General features: G+C 37.0%; 1 protein-coding gene across 1 annotated transcript in view; it reads right to left on the reverse strand.

Annotated features, from left to right (window-relative positions):
- LOC107586933 (rho guanine nucleotide exchange factor 18-like) overlaps window positions 1-17,980 on the reverse strand; it is a 76,429-nt gene that overhangs the window by 10,772 nt on the left and 47,677 nt on the right. Inside the window, exons 16-27 of the mRNA XM_016274497.1 lie at window positions 17,369-17,494; window positions 17,166-17,283; window positions 16,834-17,088; window positions 16,541-16,617; window positions 16,277-16,455; window positions 16,117-16,190; window positions 14,992-15,177; window positions 11,661-11,807; window positions 10,176-10,294; window positions 7,342-7,404; window positions 7,035-7,082; window positions 2,939-3,418 (exon numbers count right to left, since the gene is read on the reverse strand). Coding sequence (XP_016129983.1) covers window positions 2,939-3,418; window positions 7,035-7,082; window positions 7,342-7,404; window positions 10,176-10,294; window positions 11,661-11,807; window positions 14,992-15,177; window positions 16,117-16,190; window positions 16,277-16,455; window positions 16,541-16,617; window positions 16,834-17,088; window positions 17,166-17,283; window positions 17,369-17,494 — 1,872 coding nt within the window. The remainder of the gene's footprint in view (window positions 1-2,938; window positions 3,419-7,034; window positions 7,083-7,341; window positions 7,405-10,175; window positions 10,295-11,660; window positions 11,808-14,991; window positions 15,178-16,116; window positions 16,191-16,276; window positions 16,456-16,540; window positions 16,618-16,833; window positions 17,089-17,165; window positions 17,284-17,368; window positions 17,495-17,980) is intronic.

Genomic DNA, 17,980 nt, shown 5'->3' on the forward strand with positions numbered 1-17,980 from the left:
AACTCTTTGCCACGAGCGCTGAATCATATTCATCTGTAACCCAGCAGTGCAAACACACACCCGGCTGTGGCTCTTTGATTTTAGACCATAAACTTTAAATGCACATTCCTCCTTAATACTATAAAATGACTAACACTGATACTGATTGATCCTGGCTTGATTTGCATTTCGCTTGGTCACACGTCGATTCTGGCACCCAACATCACAACAAGATAATATTTTAAGCTCCTTATGTAGCCGAATCTGTGCTGGTTTGAATGGGCTGCCTCCAGCTAGTGCTGTGACGACGCTGACCCTAGTTACCTGTAGTTGGCCTGGCCGGGTGTCACTCAGAAAACAACAGGCCAATCAGAAGAGAGGCTCATGAATATTAATTAGACAGGCCAAAATCGACCTGTTTCTCAGCAGAGCTCCTGAGAGAGGAGCTGTAAAAATATATTGAGATGGTTTTTGGTACTTATACCGCAAATATATATTCTTAAGGACATCAAAACCTAAAATAAAACTCCAGAAAGGTGTACAATATGGGACCTTTAACACAAAAAAAAGAATAGTGTTGAAATCTTTCTGATGTTTTGATAAAAAAAAATAAAAAAAAACGTAAACTGTGATAAACATTAATTATTGTTAAGAGGCTATAAATAGTTTTTTCAGAGAGTCCTGAAAAATGATTTTCACAAAAACATGACCTCACACAACTGTTTTCAACACTGATAATAATAATAATAAATGCTTCTTGATCAGCAAATCAGCATATTAGAATGATTTCTAAAGGATCATGTGACACTTAAGTAGGGCTGGGTATCGAGTTCGATACTTTTTAGGCACCGACCGAATTGCCTCGATATCATCGAGTATCGAAAAACGTCTCGTCGTTCGGTACCAAATTTCGATACCTAAGGGGTTAATCTTATCAATGTCAGTGAGCCAATAAGCCTGCAGCACTAGGTGTGCTCGACTAGAAGCAGCGCAGTGCGGCGCGGCGCAAATCGATCAGTGTTTGACATCCGCGAGAGCGATTCGAAAGCGTACGGAGCAGTCTGCTCTCTATAGCTCTCGTGGTACTGTAATACACCGATCGGTCTGCATAGTTGGTCCGCGTCACCGGTTACACTCAGAGATATGGCGTACACGTGAGGCTGTAGTGTGAATGCGTCCCAGCCCCCTTAGATGTAAAGCTACATTTAACACTGGTGCGTTTTTGTTTTAAAATGAAAACGATCCTCGTCATACTGGCGTTTCCACTGCGTTTCAAGCCGGCTTTCCACTATCTCTGACAAACGACAGACCGAAAGTCATTAATTTCCAATGGAGAATGCGTGAGTTGCGTGGAGTTACGATCATGCAGATGTCCATTCATTCATACTATGCGACCGAAAGCGCATGTTATGTGACCATTCGTGCACACTGTAGCATCATGCTACATAAGACAATAAATAAGATTTTACTCAAAACTAATTTTAAAACCCCATCGAGTGTTTGTAATAACTTCCGATTGCCGTCTAATGTGTGTTTTGGCCATGTAATGTTGCTGAAATTAAATGTTATTACCTATGAGTCAGAGCAGCGATCATGGAAGAGAGAACACAGGCAGACAGCGCTGGAAGCTGCTAATGCTCATCAGTAAATCAGTGGAAAATGAATAGAAATCATGATTCTGTCTGAGCTATGCGTTTTAAATAACAAATGTGTAAACTGAAGACTATTTGAGCTTTATTAAAACTATATGCACTGATTTATTGTGTTGGTTACATTTTGTTCCTTTGTGCAGTGGCTCAGGAGATGAGTCTTTGAGTCTGTATAAACATCAACAAGCTGAAAAATAAAGCCAAAGTTTTTTTTTTTTAGATAATGCAATGTTTTTAAAATTGATTTCATAAAATTGGTATCGAAAAAAGTATCGTTCAGGAACCGGTAGCGAAGTCAAGGTATCGGTATCAGTATCGATAAAAATATAAAAATTTTGAACGATACCCAGCCCTACACTTAAGACTGGAGTGATGCTGAAAATTCAGCTTTGCATCACAGGAATAAATACAATTTTAAAATATGTATTAAAATAAAAAAAACACTGTACAAATCATAATATTGTGAAATATTATTACAATTTAAAAGAACTGTTTTCTATCAAGTAAATGCAGCCTTGGTGAGCAGAAGAGAGAGAGAAAAAAAAACTTTTAAACGGTAGCCCTACATCTGCAAATTCACCCAAGTGCAAATTTTCCCAAAACATGTACGACAAAGATTTCAAAAGAATCGAAATGGTCCAAAATTTTGTACTATGATGAAAAAAAAAGAACAATTAAACCAAAAGAATGGAACAAGGAAAATTAAAGGATAACTAAAAGGACAGAAGAAAAAACAAAAGACCAAAAGAAAGAACAGACTGTCACCAAACAAAAGAACAAATGAAAGACAAAAACAAAACAAAACATGCAATTAAACAAAAGAAAGAAAGAATCAAAAGACAGAGTACAACAAAACAGAAAAATAAAAACAAAGCAAACAAGAAAAAATAAACAAAACAACAAAAGAAAAAAAGAACAATGGCAAACAAAAACAAAAACAAAAAGACAAGAAACATCTGCAAATTCACCCAAGTGCAAATTTTCCCAAAACATGTACGACAAAGATTTCAAAAGAATCGAAATGGTCCAAAATTTTGTACTATGATGAAAAAAAAGAACAATTAAACGTTTGGATGCTGAATGAAGTGAACTTTTTTTGTAGATCAATAAAAAGTGGCATTAACAATTTTAGCCTATATATTTATTCTACTTTTGTGTCAACCATTGGATTGGTATGATTATTTGAATCTATTTAGTAACCTGTGAGGCCTTCCAAGAGAACCATAGATTCATGTGGGGACCAGTAGTAAAGTGTTACATTATAATGAAGCGAGGGATATGGAAACAACTACAGTCAGGTGGCATCTCACCTGTCCAACTTCCTGTGCATACAGCGCTGTCGTATTTGGCACCGTGTTGTGCTTCTTCAACTTCCTTTGTTGCTCCAATCGCTCTTTCTCTTTCTCAACAACACGTGTGGACTCTCTCAGCCTCTCCAGGTCTTGCTGATACGTCTGCCTTTGCCTCTCGAGTTCCTGCCTCTCCTCGGACAAACGCAGCTCCAGTCGCCGACACTCCTCCTCCCACTCCTTCAGCCGCTGCTCGGCCGCCTCCTCTTGCCGCCGCTGCTTCTCCCGCTCCCGTTCCCAGCGTGCCTGCTCCTGCCGATGCTGGCTCTGTAGCCGCTGGAAGTTGGCAAGCTCCTCGCGATGCTTCTCCAGGTTGCGCTGCTTCTCCTGCTCCAGAAGCACGTCTGTGCCACGGTTCCGGCTGCCGGGACGGTCCCGCTCGGCGGTGAGGAGAGAGGCCCGCTGGAGCTCGATGTGGCTGTCCTGCTGAGAGATTATGGCCTGAGGGGGAAGGAGACAGAAAGGACTTGATGTCTGGATAGTTGTTAAGAGCTTCCTGGTAACTAAGGCTTAGTTTTGTGCTTCAGCTGCTTGGCCTTGTATTTGCTCAAACATGATTTGTGTACTGTATTGTAAGGAGCTTTGGTAAGAAAGTAAATTTAATGCAATGCAAAGAGAATGAAAGCACAAAAAAGAAAGCAAGCAACTTAAAGGACAACAGACAGAAAGGGAAAAAAGTATAAGAAAAAAATACAGAAAGAATTAAACCAAAACCAAAAGAATGGAACAAGGAAAATTAAAGGATAACTAAAAGGACAGAAGAAAAAACAAAAGACCAAAAGAAAGAACAGACTGTCACCAAACAAAAGAACAAATGAAAGACAAAAACAAAACAAAACATGCAATTAAACAAAAGAAAGAAAGAATCAAAAGACAGAGTACAACAAAACAGAAAAATAAAAACAAAGCAAACAAGAAAAAATAAACAAAACAACAAAAGAAAAAAAGAACAATGGCAAACAAAAACAAAAACAAAAAGACAAGAAAGAAAATGAAAGGACAACTGAACGAAAAACAAAAACAAAAGAATAAACGAACGGCCAAAGAATGAACTGTCATCAAAACAAACAAATGAAAGACAGGGGGAAAAAAAACAAATAAAGTAAAGTATAAATACAGAGAGAGCAAATGAACAAACAAAATGGAAAATTAATAAAAGAATAAAAAACTAAACAAAAATTAAAGAAAAAACAAGTGTCAAAAAAATAACAAAAGTCTGAAAGAAAACAGCAAAAGAGCAAAAATTAAAACAAATGAACAAAAAAGAACAAGAACAAAAAGAACAAACAAAAGAATTAAAAAAACTAAAATGAAAGCATAAATTAAACAAATTGACTGAAGACTGGGTTCTGTGTACCTTTGTGTCCATTCATTTTCCGTTTTTGAACTCATGAAATATGAAAAATGCATTTTCTTCTTTAATGGTCCAAACAATGATGAATAGAATAAAAAGATACAAACTAATTTTCATTATTAAAATTTTTTATTTAATTAAAATTTGTAAACAAAATGTATATAAAGGCTAAATTTAATTTTTATCTTATTAGCATCTCTATACAGTATAAGCGCTGTCTTGCGCTACTGATGTGGCTACCAGTAACCTACTGCTTTATGAAAACCTTTGGCTTCGATATTTTTATGATCTTAACACCTTTTTATGATCTTTCATGCCTGAAAACATGAAATACTCAAGATATTTCTTTGCAATTAACTGTATCCAGGGCAGGTGTGCGGGAGTGCTAGAGGGAAACGAAAGCAAGAGAACGTTGGTTGAAGTGGTAGAAATAGGATACTGGCGAAACGTGTATTTCCAAATGCTCCAGTGTATATTTGTGTTTCAACTCTGGAGGTTTCTATTTTCAACATGTTTTTGCAGCACTGATCAATAGCCAATCACTGACATTTTCTGTTGTTATGAATGCAGTGGCCAAGCGTTTAAGCTAGAACCAACTCCACGCGACAGTTTTGTTCAGTGCTGCGCAGTCACTGATAACAAACAAAGTGATGTAAATAAGAGATTCATTGAGCAGTGTATAATAATTATAAAGCTGTTTTTCATTTCAGTTTATCGCAATCTCACAGAGTTCCGATATAATCAATGAAGCTCTACACTGCTCAATGAATCTCTTATTTACATCACTTTGTTTGTTATCAGTGACTGCGCAGCACTGAACAAAACTGTCGCGTGGAGTTGGTTCTAGCTTAAACGCTTGGCCACTGCATTCATAACAACAGAAAATGTCAGTGATTGGCTATTGATCAGTGCTGCAAAAACATGTTGAAAATAGAAACCTCCAGAGTTGAAACACAAATATACACTGGAGCATTTGGAAATACACGTTTCGCCAGTATCCTATTTCTACCACTTCAACCAACGTTCTCTTGCTTTCGTTTCCCTCTAGCACTCCCGCACACCTGCCCTGGATACAGTTAATTGCAAAGAAATATCTTGAGTATTTCATGTTTTCAGGCATGAAAGATCATAAAAAGGTGTTAAGATCATAAAAATATCGAAGCCAAAGGTTTTCATAAAGCAGTAGGTTACTGGTAGCCACATCAGTAGCGCAAGACAGCGCTTATACTGTATAGAGATGCTAATAAGATAAAAATTAAATTTAGCCTTTATATACATTTTGTTTACAAATTTTAATTACATTTTTTATTTAATTAAAATTTGTAAACAAAATGTATATAAAGGCTAAATTTAATTTTTATCTTATTAGCATCTCTATACAGTATAAGCGCTGTCTTGCGCTACTGATGTGGCTACCAGTAACCTACTGCTTTATGAAAACCTTTGGCTTCGATATTTTTATGATCTTAACACCTTTTTATGATCTTTCATGCCTGAAAACATGAAATACTCAAGATATTTCTTTGCAATTAACTGTATCCAGGGCAGGTGTGCGGGAGTGCTAGAGGGAAACGAAAGCAAGAGAACGTTGGTTGAAGTGGTAGAAATAGGATACTGGCGAAACGTGTATTTCCAAATGCTCCAGTGTATATTTGTGTTTCAACTCTGGAGGTTTCTATTTTCAACATGTTTTTGCAGCACTGATCAATAGCCAATCACTGACATTTTCTGTTGTTATGAATGCAGTGGCCAAGCGTTTAAGCTAGAACCAACTCCACGCGACAGTTTTGTTCAGTGCTGCGCAGTCACTGATAACAAACAAAGTGATGTAAATAAGAGATTCATTGAGCAGTGTAGAGCTTCATTGATTATATCGGAACTCTGTGAGATTGCGATAAACTGAAATGAAAAACAGCTTTATAATTATTATAAAGCGAGCGCTCTTTCTTGGCTAATCCATTTAGAATTTGAAAAAGTTTTGTTAATCATGATGCTAAGAGGACCAGTGACAGCAGCTTACATGCTGCAAAGTTTCAGGAGTGACATCCACATAAAAATGCAGCATTTATATGCGGACAGGGCAAAAATATGTCAAAATAGATGTACATTAAAGCTAGGTTCTAATTTCTATTTTGGTTTTCAGCATAGCATTTAAAAATACAACCGTTCTTTTTTCATTTTTTTAGACATGGTTAAAAAAACGAAAAATGAATGGACGCAAAAGTACACGGACCGACAGAACAAATAATGACAGAACAAAAAAACTAAAATGAATGAAAGAAAATGGCACGAATGAAAGAACGAATGACAGAACAAACGAAAATCAAAAGAACCAATAAGAGCAAATGAGAACCCAAAAGTGAAACTGACAGAAAGAAAAAAATTATCAAAATAATGAAATTAAAAAAAGAACAGCAAATGAAAGACAGAAGGAGCAACAAGAACAAATTAAAAGGAGCAAACAAGCGAATGAACAAAAGAACAATTGGAAAATGAAAATAAAAGAATGGACTAATGAACACAAGATATGTAGCTATTGTTTAACCACAATTTTGCAGATGTTGTGAACATCTGAGCAAACAAATGACCACAGCCTGAGGAACCTGAGAGGGGAAGATTCCTCTAAAGCAGATCCTGTCATGATTACAGGATGCGTGTGGCTGACGTTATGAGTGAGACATGAGTGTGGTCATTCTGTTGTACCTGTAAACTGTACAGCCTCTGGGACAGCAGCAGAACTTGCTCATAGAACTGGAAAAACAGGAAGACAAGGGCAACATTACTGGCAGGATGATTCAATATTCAGAGACATTATTCTCATGAGACACAATGCCACATTCCTGCCAAGTGAAGTATCGCTGCATTAACTGCCGATTAGGTGCGGTGAATGCAAAGGTTACCATTTCAAATATGTATTGAGAGGGGTGTGAGAAATGATATGCGCCTTTTATCTCGTGGGAAACAAAGTGAGACATAATCGCCTCAATTCCAATCCAATGTGTGCTCTTACCTCTGACTCTGGAAATTTACAGGTGGACAATATTTTGCGCAAGCAAGGTGAAGAGGCCTCGTCCTGAGAGAGATGACATATTAAAATAAAAAATAAAAAAGTTGTTTGGATTTATTCATGCATATCAATGTTTCATGAGAAAAGCCCCAAATTAAGATAATTCAAAGACTTACTCAAAGATTATCATGGTAGATGAGTAATGCATTACTTTCTTATAGTTAATTATAGCAACAAACATTAACTCTTTCCCTGTCAAACATGGAATTTTTTCGGGTTTCCGTGTTTTCACTGTTATACACTCGAGGGCGCTATTACACATCTCCTGAATGAGTCCAAAATGTCCCGATCAAAAACACAGGCGAGGAAGACACAGAAACGTGCGATCACATATGTAAGCAGAAGCATATGAAAAATAATGCGATCATCAACAATAAACAGCCAACAACAGAAAACTGCCTTATGTAACCAAGTGAAATGTTATCCAGGAAGTGGTAAAGGACTGTGAAGCTTTGGGAGTGCTGATGGAAGCCATCTACTGCATCTTTGTTTTGATAATATACAGTATTTGATAAAAATGCGATTTTCTCAGCTTTTTGCTCAATACTTTTTTGAAAACTATTTTTTTTATGAAACTTACTTCCATTCAAGTGTTGACAAAAAAGAATGCTTGAAGCTAGAAAAAAAAAAATATATATATTTTTTTAAGTAGAGGCTCTGTTCTTTATTTTGATGTATTGCATGTTCAGACAACAAAATATTTTAGGGGCCACAATTTTTGTGAAAATGATCAAAAATGCTGGCAGTGGCTGGCAAATTTTTTCAAAAACACTGGTGGGGAAAGAGTTCATATATAATGCACTATAGATTTTTATATTTTATTAAACCTTGATTCATATTTTTTATTGTATTTTATTTATTTTTTATTAATTCCACTGTTAACACATTAAACTGCCAACATTAATAAAAATGGTGATAAACTAATGTTCAAATGTTATAATATAATAGGCCTATTTTATAATCTATTAAAAAATTTAAATAATATTTTACTAATTATATTTGCCAATAAATATTTGATTAAAAATAAAATGTAAATACACACTAATATACAATTTTATATTATAAATACATAATATAATATACAAATATACTATATATATGTGTGTGTGTATAAACATTACTATATAATTTATGTAAACAATACTGTTTTAAATGTTATATACATATATAATACACACTAGGGCTGTGCGATTAATCGAAATCTATTCGAAATCGCAATTTGAGACGTTGCGATTTGCTAATCGCAAAGCCTGCGATGTGGACGCGATATTACTCTGTTCCAGAGCATATGCATGACTGCCAGCCTTGAGTTGCAGTCTTACTTGCCCTGGGCAAGAGTGAGCGCACCTCCGTTCTCCCCAATCAGCACTGCTCTAGCCAACTGCGTAAACACCCACAACACTCTCCCGGGACGGGAGAGAGACGGAGTGGGATTATGGCGTCTACTGGGTCAGATCGATAGTTAGGCAAATTAAAATTAAAGAAAAACGTATGCAACTTAAGCTTCGAAATGAGCTCCTCTCTGCCCCACGCGGTGCGAATCCCGCGTCACGGACGAGCTGTTCATGCTTGCTGCACTCACGCAGCCGGTCTCGTAATGCTCGTTTATACTCGCACCCGGCTCCGCACCGCAAGACTCCACGAGCGCATCTGGCAGTATGGATGAGGCTTGATGCACGCGCGCAACCTGTGTCGACTCGCGCCTGGCTCTGCGTTTAAAACGAATGTAAATTCAGTCTAACTGCTTTGCTAATTTCACTTGGATGAAATGAAACATTCAGCACATTTTCCACTTGTTCTTAAAATCCCAAATACTTAAAATGAATAAATCAGCCTATGTAACATATGTAATATTTTAATAATTGACTTAAGAAATACAGTTGTTTATTTATAAAAAAATATTTTCTGTGAAATTCAGTAATTAAGTTAATTCTGTAAAACTAGTTATACCATTATAATCTTGCCTGCTGAAGAAAAAAAACAATAGAACCCCTCCAAAATCACAATAACAAATGTAATGTATTTCAGGGTTATAATGGGAATTGTATTGGTTTTAATGTAAACTATAATGGTGTCTACTAGTATTTGATGGATTCTATTGGTGGGGTGTAATCTGGCAGATGGCAACCAAAAGAACAACAGTAATTCCTATTGGAATAATGCCCAAAACAAAAAGGAATTTTGTAATGGGTTAATGGAAACTATAAGAATTTCTATAGTGTTTTTCAGCAGGGTAATGATACCAATACTGTGCTGCACATTATTGACAATATTGAGCTGAAGCTTGAATTTTCAAATTTAAAATCACAAATCAAATCGCAATCGCAATATCTGTCAAAAAAAAAAAATCGCAATTTGATATTTTCCCCCAAATCGCACAGCCCTACAATAAATAAATAACTACATTATTATAAACATTATATGTAATTATTAATTTTATATAAATGTATATACATAATATACATTACTATAAATAAACAAATACATATTATTATAAATTATAGATACTGTTATATCCATTTATTATTATATTTTAACAATAGTAATACACTAAATACTATAATCATAATAATCGTATAATTTTATAATTTTATAATATAATAACCAAATAATCATATAATTACCAGATCTATAGCTAGACAATGACTAGTGTGACAGTTTAAAACTGACAAAAGTGAACTTCCTGTCCAAAACATCTGATGTCATTCTCATTTAGTAAACACGGCCATGTTCTTGTCATCTGTGGGACAAAGGCCTGCATGAGTGTGTTCTCTCACCAGCTCATCCCGGTCCTGACATGCGTACACCTCTTTGAGCTGCGGATCAGAGCTGGCCCGTTGACTCCTGTCCCTGGACCTGCCGGCCGCTCCGGCAACCTTCTTCTTAATACTGCCGTCTGATTTAACACACAAACACACCTGATTTACAACTTAAACTGGAGAGGTACATAGCAGACCTGCACATAAACAGCACAAACCAACCATATCCTGTAACACAGGGGGCTGTGGATAATTATACAGGTGTCTTTTATACTGATAATGAGTTCAAACAGATGCCATTAATACAGGTAACGAGTGGAGGACAGAGGAGGCTCTTAAAGAAGAAGTTACAGGTCTGTGAGGGCCAGAAATCTTGCTTGTTTGTAGGTGACCAAATACTTATTTTACCGAGGAATTTACCAATTAATTCTTTAAAAATCCTACAATGTGATTTTCTGGATTTTTTTTCTCATTTTGTCTCTCATAGTTGAGGTATACCTATGATGAAAATTACAGGCCTCTCTCATCTTTTTAAGTGGGAGAACTTGCACAATTGGTGGCTGACTAAATACTTTTTTGCCCCACTGTATATGCATGCATACTTTAAAAACTGTCTGGGAACAGCTGACCTACTGCATAGTACAGACAGTATGTGAATTGCGATGGAGCCTCTAAAATATTAAATTAAAAATGAAAAGTTAGACAACTAAGACGTAGGCTGTCCTTGTATTTGCTAAAACATGATTTGTGTACTGCACTGTAAGGTGCTTTGGTAAGTAAGTGTCTGGTAAGAATGCAGTGCAAACTGAAAGCAAGCCAGAAGGAAAAGAAAGAAAGAACCAAGGTCAGAGAACAAATAAATGAAAGCATCAACGTTAAGAAACAAAATAATAAACAAACAAAAAACTAATCAAACAAATAAAAGAATGAAGGAAAAGAAAACAAAAGGACAATTAAAAGAAAGAATGAAACTAAATAATAAACAAAAGGCTATCATAAAAACAAACAAACAAATGAAAGATCCAACAAAAGACAGAAGAATTGAGTGATTAAACAAAAAAAGCAAACAAAGAAAACAGCAAATGAATAAAAACAAAACAGAACAAACAAAAGAGAAAGAAACAAGCAAAAATCAAAAACAAACAAGAGTGACAAAACAATAAAATGAAAGAAAAAAAGAGCAAAAGACAGAAAAAACAAACAAAATTATTGAAAAAAGACAAAAAAAGAGAAAGAGAACAACAACAAAGGAAAATCAAAAATGAATGAATCTTTAATGTGTTATTTTCAACTATAATTTAAGACTAATCAATCGTAATGTTCCCCACTGCATAGTACAGATAGTGGGATGCACAGCCTTTAAAATATGCAATGAATATGGATAAAAAGATCTGATATTATGCAACAATGAGTCTTACATTAAAATACTGCCAACAAATCTATGTTAATGTGTATAATAATGACGAGTATAATTAGTGTCTAATCACATGTACTGACTCTTACTCTTAGGCAGTATGCTAGGAATGCTATCATAGCCGCCGAAGGTGTCCGCTCTGCGTGGCAGCAAACTCAAGGACGGACTCTGGTTCCCCTCAGTCTGTGAAGATGCTTCCCGAGCTCCAGATGCAAGGAGGTTCTGCAGGTTCTCCACTACAGAAACACAGAGATATACTTCAATATCTACATTTAGCGCTCAAATAATCTAGTTTGCTACCAAGTGCAAGATTACATCATGACGCCAATGCTTAAGACAATTAACTTATTCATCAGGCCATCAACCTGACATGTTACCTTCAGTAATGGCTCCTTTGAGCAGCTGCTCCCCCTGCTGGAGTTCCACGGCATCGCCCCTCAGCAGCAGACGGGAGCGAGAGCTGGCGTCCTCTAAACCGGCCACAGATTCAGCCAGCTCTGCAAACAACTGCAGCTTCTCTGTGAGGCTCTGGGCAATCTGAGTGTCCTTCAACATCAGGCGATCTACAGAAAAGAGTCGTAGATGGAGTTTGTTTGTTTGTTTAATGCCATTACAGCTTCTATGGCTATTTTCATGGAGAGAAATATTATGGCTGAATTTGATCATGTTTTTATAATTCCTTTATGCTAAAAACTCCACAACTGTATTTGGCTTAACTTGGTTAAAAATGTCTTCAAAAGAGTTGCCGTAGATGGAGTAAAATATGTTAAAGAGACAAAATCATTGATAGTATTTACAATTTTTCAACAATATAACATTATAAATGTAACAGCAAACCATAACAATGCAAGAAACAATATTTTTGTGGAAAATGTGATTTTATTACAAATTGAATTTGTCAAAAGAACAGCATTAACTAAAAATCTTTTTTTTGTCACTTTTTTTTATAACTAATTTATATATTTTTTTTCTTATAACTAATTTATATTGTTTATTTTGATTAATTTAATGCATCCCTGCTGAATACAAATATTTCTTATAAAATATAACTAAATTACATCAAGTATAAATTACACATTTTATAAATAACACACGACATGACACATAACACACAAACATACACACATATATTTATAATAGTTCATATGACTACATATTTTTATAATATATTTATATTATTATAATTAGTACTCAAACATTTAGTATTATATATATACACACACACTAAATATAACTATATTAATATAATTATAAAATATTAACTATCATATATAGTATAATAAATTATAGTATATATAATATATTTAATAATATTAATATAATAAGCATTTGCACTAAAAATACTTATTTTTGACAAAAGGATTTGCAAGGTTTCAGTATGAAAACACAACTGCGCCCTCTAGTGACAAAAGATCCTTCAAATCTCATAAAAAACAACATCACACAACATCAAAATGAGCAGAAAAACCATGAATGCCATTACGAAACAAGCTACGTTTTACCTTGAAACTCTCGGAACCGGGCGACTCTGGCTTCCTCTTCCTCGCTAAACAATCTCTCTTCTATATGTGGACAGCTGATGGACAGGAACCGAGGAGGAACATTTAAAAAACAATGCAGACAGAAGTACAGACACAAATGTGAGTACCGTCTGACACAGACCTCTCCACTGCCTGACGGATGTGGGTGATCCACGTGTTGCGATCTTCTTTTGAGGCCGTGTGGATTTCGTACATCTCAGGTTCGTTTGAGGAGGCACAGATGAGGAACATGGCCCGTTCCTCGTGCGCCACCTCACGGACGATCAACTTCTGCAGTGAAATAACAGATGGCTTGTTGTCCTAGCAGAAAAACAGCACAGATGAGTGCGTTAAGATAAACAATTTCTCTTCTTGTATAAACCAAAAACAAAGTTCTCGCACTTACCACAGTGGAGAACACGTATCTCTGGTCCTTTTCTTGCAACAAGATGAGAACATCAGTAAGAAGGAGAGCTAGAATATCTGCAACAGAAGAATCACAAACTTCAATTGTGCACCAAACAAACTTGTGTATATGGAACCCCTAAGGGGGACAAAAAATAAATAAAATGGAGGAAAAAATATATTTTGATGCTTTAGCGTTCTTTGGCAAAACTGTTGCAAGTTTTTGGGGAAACACAAACGATATCCCTTGATGGGCTCCGTACTTATGCATGGGAATTAATGCTCTCATAATACCTTTAAGTCGACCAGATGCAGCTTTCCAGTTGACCATGCCCTCATACAAGAGCTTGCGTCGCCCCTGAGAAAGGTCCTCCTTCCGGAAAACGCGTCCATCTTTGATTTTCCCAAGGGACTTGGGCTCCACCTTAGAGGCGATGTCCCTGAGCCGTGCTTCCTTCTCATAGAGACTGACCTGGGCATCCACCTGAACAATGACGTCTTTGATTAGAGTGAGAGCCTGTGCTAATCCTTCATGTTCCTCTGTCCCGGCTGCAATGAGAAGAAAGCATTTAGAACCTTGCAAATCCATAATATCTGGATTGTTTCACTGGACTGCAACTACCAACCTTCTGTGTTGTGCAGGATGCGCTCCAGAAGAACAGGATACTTTGTGATTCGCTGCGTCACCAGCAAGATACACTCTGGAATGCCTAACCGCCGCACTATTGGCAGATTGCTGATTTTCTGAAACACAGTAAGAGGAAAAAATGATTTAAAGCAGCGCTTAGGACAATCTAGCAAATGTTAGCCACATAAGATCTCAACATACTCTCGTGAGGTTCTGGAACTTCTTGTTGCTCTGCAGTTGCTCTTTGTAGTAGTTGACCGCTTCAGTGTGCAAAAAAAAGAAATCCCCATAACTTTCCTTCATTCGCTCTCCAAGCTCTCCGGAAAACTAAAACCAGACACAAACAAAACTTCCTGTTTCTTACTTCCTTCTCAATATTTTCTTCTTTACACTTCCTGTCCAACATAGCATGTATGAAGCAAGAAACGAAAGACAGGAAATGTGAAGCAGGAAGTGTAGGATAAGAAATGTGAAGCAGGAAGTGTAGGCCAGGAAATGTGAAGCAGGAAGTGTAGGCCAGGAAATGTGACAATAGCATGTGTGGAGCAGGAAGCGAAAGACAGGAAATGTGAAGCAGGAAGTGTAGGCCAGGAAATAGCATGTGTGGAGCAGGAAGCGAAAGACAGTAAATGTGAAGCAGGAAGTGTAGGCCAGGAAATGTGACAATAGCATGTGTGGAGCAGGAAGCGAAAGACAGGAAACGTGAAGCAGGAAGTGTAGGCCAGGAAATGTGAAGCAGGAAGTGTAGGCCAGGAAATGTGAAGCAGGAAGTGTAGGCCAGGAAATAGCATGTGTGGAGCAGGAAGCGAAAGACAGTAAATGTAAGACAATTAACTTATTCATCAGGCCATCAACCTGACATGTTACCTTCAGTAATGGCTCCTTTGAGCAGCTGCTCCCCCTGCTGGAGTTCCACGGCATCGCCCCTCAGCAGCAGACGGGAGCGAGAGCTGGCGTCCTCTAAACCGGCCACAGATTCAGCCAGCTCTGCAAACAACTGCAGCTTCTCTGTGAGGCTCTGGGCAATCTGAGTGTCCTTCAACATCAGGCGATCTACAGAAAAGAGTCGTAGATGGAGTTTGTTTGTTTGTTTAATGCCATTACAGCTTCTATGGCTATTTTCATGGAGAGAAATATTATGGCTGAATTTGATCATGTTTTTATAATTCCTTTATGCTAAAAACTCCACAACTGTATTTGGCTTAACTTGGTTAAAAATGTCTTCAAAAGAGTTGCCGTAGATGGAGTAAAATATGTTAAAGAGACAAAATCATTGATAGTATTTACAATTTTTCAACAATATAACATTATAAATGTAACAGCAAACCATAACAATGCAAGAAACAATATTTTTGTGGAAAATGTGATTTTATTACAAATTGAATTTGTCAAAAGAACAGCATTAACTAAAAATCTTTTTTTTGTCACTTTTTTTTATAACTAATTTATATATTTTTTTTCTTATAACTAATTTATATTGTTTATTTTGATTAATTTAATGCATCCCTGCTGAATACAAATATTTCTTATAAAATATAACTAAATTACATCAAGTATAAATTACACATTTTATAAATAACACACGACATGACACATAACACACAAACATACACACATATATTTATAATAGTTCATATGACTACATATTTTTATAATATATTTATATTATTATAATTAGTACTCAAACATTTAGTATTATATATATACACACACACTAAATATAACTATATTAATATAATTATAAAATATTAACTATCATATATAGTATAATAAATTATAGTATATATAATATATTTAATAATATTAATATAATAAGCATTTGCACTAAAAATACTTATTTTTGACAAAAGGATTTGCAAGGTTTCAGTATGAAAACACAACTGCGCCCTCTAGTGACAAAAGATCCTTCAAATCTCATAAAAAACAACATCACACAACATCAAAATGAGCAGAAAAACCATGAATGCCATTACGAAACAAGCTACGTTTTACCTTGAAACTCTCGGAACCGGGCGACTCTGGCTTCCTCTTCCTCGCTAAACAATCTCTCTTCTATATGTGGACAGCTGATGGACAGGAACCGAGGAGGAACATTTAAAAAACAATGCAGACAGAAGTACAGACACAAATGTGAGTACCGTCTGACACAGACCTCTCCACTGCCTGACGGATGTGGGTGATCCACGTGTTGCGATCTTCTTTTGAGGCCGTGTGGATTTCGTACATCTCAGGTTCGTTTGAGGAGGCACAGATGAGGAACATGGCCCGTTCCTCGTGCGCCACCTCACGGACGATCAACTTCTGCAGTGAAATAACAGATGGCTTGTTGTCCTAGCAGAAAAACAGCACAGATGAGTGCGTTAAGATAAACAATTTCTCTTCTTGTATAAACCAAAAACAAAGTTCTCGCACTTACCACAGTGGAGAACACGTATCTCTGGTCCTTTTCTTGCAACAAGATGAGAACATCAGTAAGAAGGAGAGCTAGAATATCTGCAACAGAAGAATCACAAACTTCAATTGTGCACCAAACAAACTTGTGTATATGGAACCCCTAAGGGGGACAAAAAATAAATAAAATGGAGGAAAAAATATATTTTGATGCTTTAGCGTTCTTTGGCAAAACTGTTGCAAATTTTTGGGGAAACACAAACGATATCCCTTGATGGGCTCCGTACTTATGCATGGGAATTAATGCTCTCATAATACCTTTAAGTCGACCAGATGCAGCTTTCCAGTTGACCATGCCCTCATACAAGAGCTTGCGTCGCCCCTGAGAAAGGTCCTCCTTCCGGAAAACGCGTCCATCTTTGATTTTCCCAAGGGACTTGGGCTCCACCTTAGAGGCGATGTCCCTGAGCCGTGCTTCCTTCTCATAGAGACTGACCTGGGCATCCACCTGAACAATGACGTCTTTGATTAGAGTGAGAGCCTGTGCTAATCCTTCATGTTCCTCTGTCCCGGCTGCAATGAGAAGAAAGCATTTAGAACCTTGCAAATCCATAATATCTGGATTGTTTCACTGGACTGCAACTACCAACCTTCTGTGTTGTGCAGGATGCGCTCCAGAAGAACAGGATACTTTGTAATTCGCTGCGTCACCAGCAAGATACACTCTGGAATGCCTAACCGCCGCACTATTGGCAGATTGCTGATTTTCTGAAACACAGTAAGAGGAAAAAATGATTTAAAGCAGCGCTTAGGACAATCTAGCAAATGTTAGCCACATAAGATCTCAACATACTCTCGTGAGGTTCTGGAACTTCTTGTTGCTCTGCAGTTGCTCTTTGTAGTAGTTGACCGCTTCAGTGTGCCGACTGCAGAAATCCCCATAACTTTCCTTCATTCGCTCTCCAAGCTCTCCGGAAAACTAAAACCAGACACAAACAAAACTTCCTGTTTCTTACTTCCTTCTCAATATTTTCTTCTTTACACTTCCTGTCCAACATAGCATGTATGAAGCAAGAAACGAAAGACAGGAAATGTGAAGCAGGAAGTGTAGGCCAGGAAATGTGACAAAAGCATGTGTGGAGCAGGAAGCGAAAGGCAGGAAACGTGAAGCACGAAGTGTAGGCCAGGAAATGTGACAATAGCATGTGTGGAAAGGCAGGAAACGTGAAGCACGAAGTGTAGGCCAGGAAATGTGACAATAGCATGTGTGGAGCAGGAAGCGAAAGACAGGAAACGTGAAGCAGGAAGTGTAGGCCAGGAAATGTGACAAAAGCATGTGTGGAGCAGGAAGCGAAAGGCAGGAAACGTGAAGCACGAAGTGTAGGCCAGGAAATGTGACAATAGCATGTGTGGAGCAGGAAGCGAAAGACAGGAAATGTGAAGCAGGAAGTGTAGGCCAGGAAAT

This window comes from Sinocyclocheilus grahami, unplaced genomic scaffold (assembly GCF_001515645.1).
Source record: "Sinocyclocheilus grahami isolate Dianchi unplaced genomic scaffold, SAMN03320097.WGS_v1.1 scaffold87.1, whole genome shotgun sequence".
NCBI classification, from domain to species: domain Eukaryota; kingdom Metazoa; phylum Chordata; class Actinopteri; order Cypriniformes; family Cyprinidae; genus Sinocyclocheilus; species Sinocyclocheilus grahami.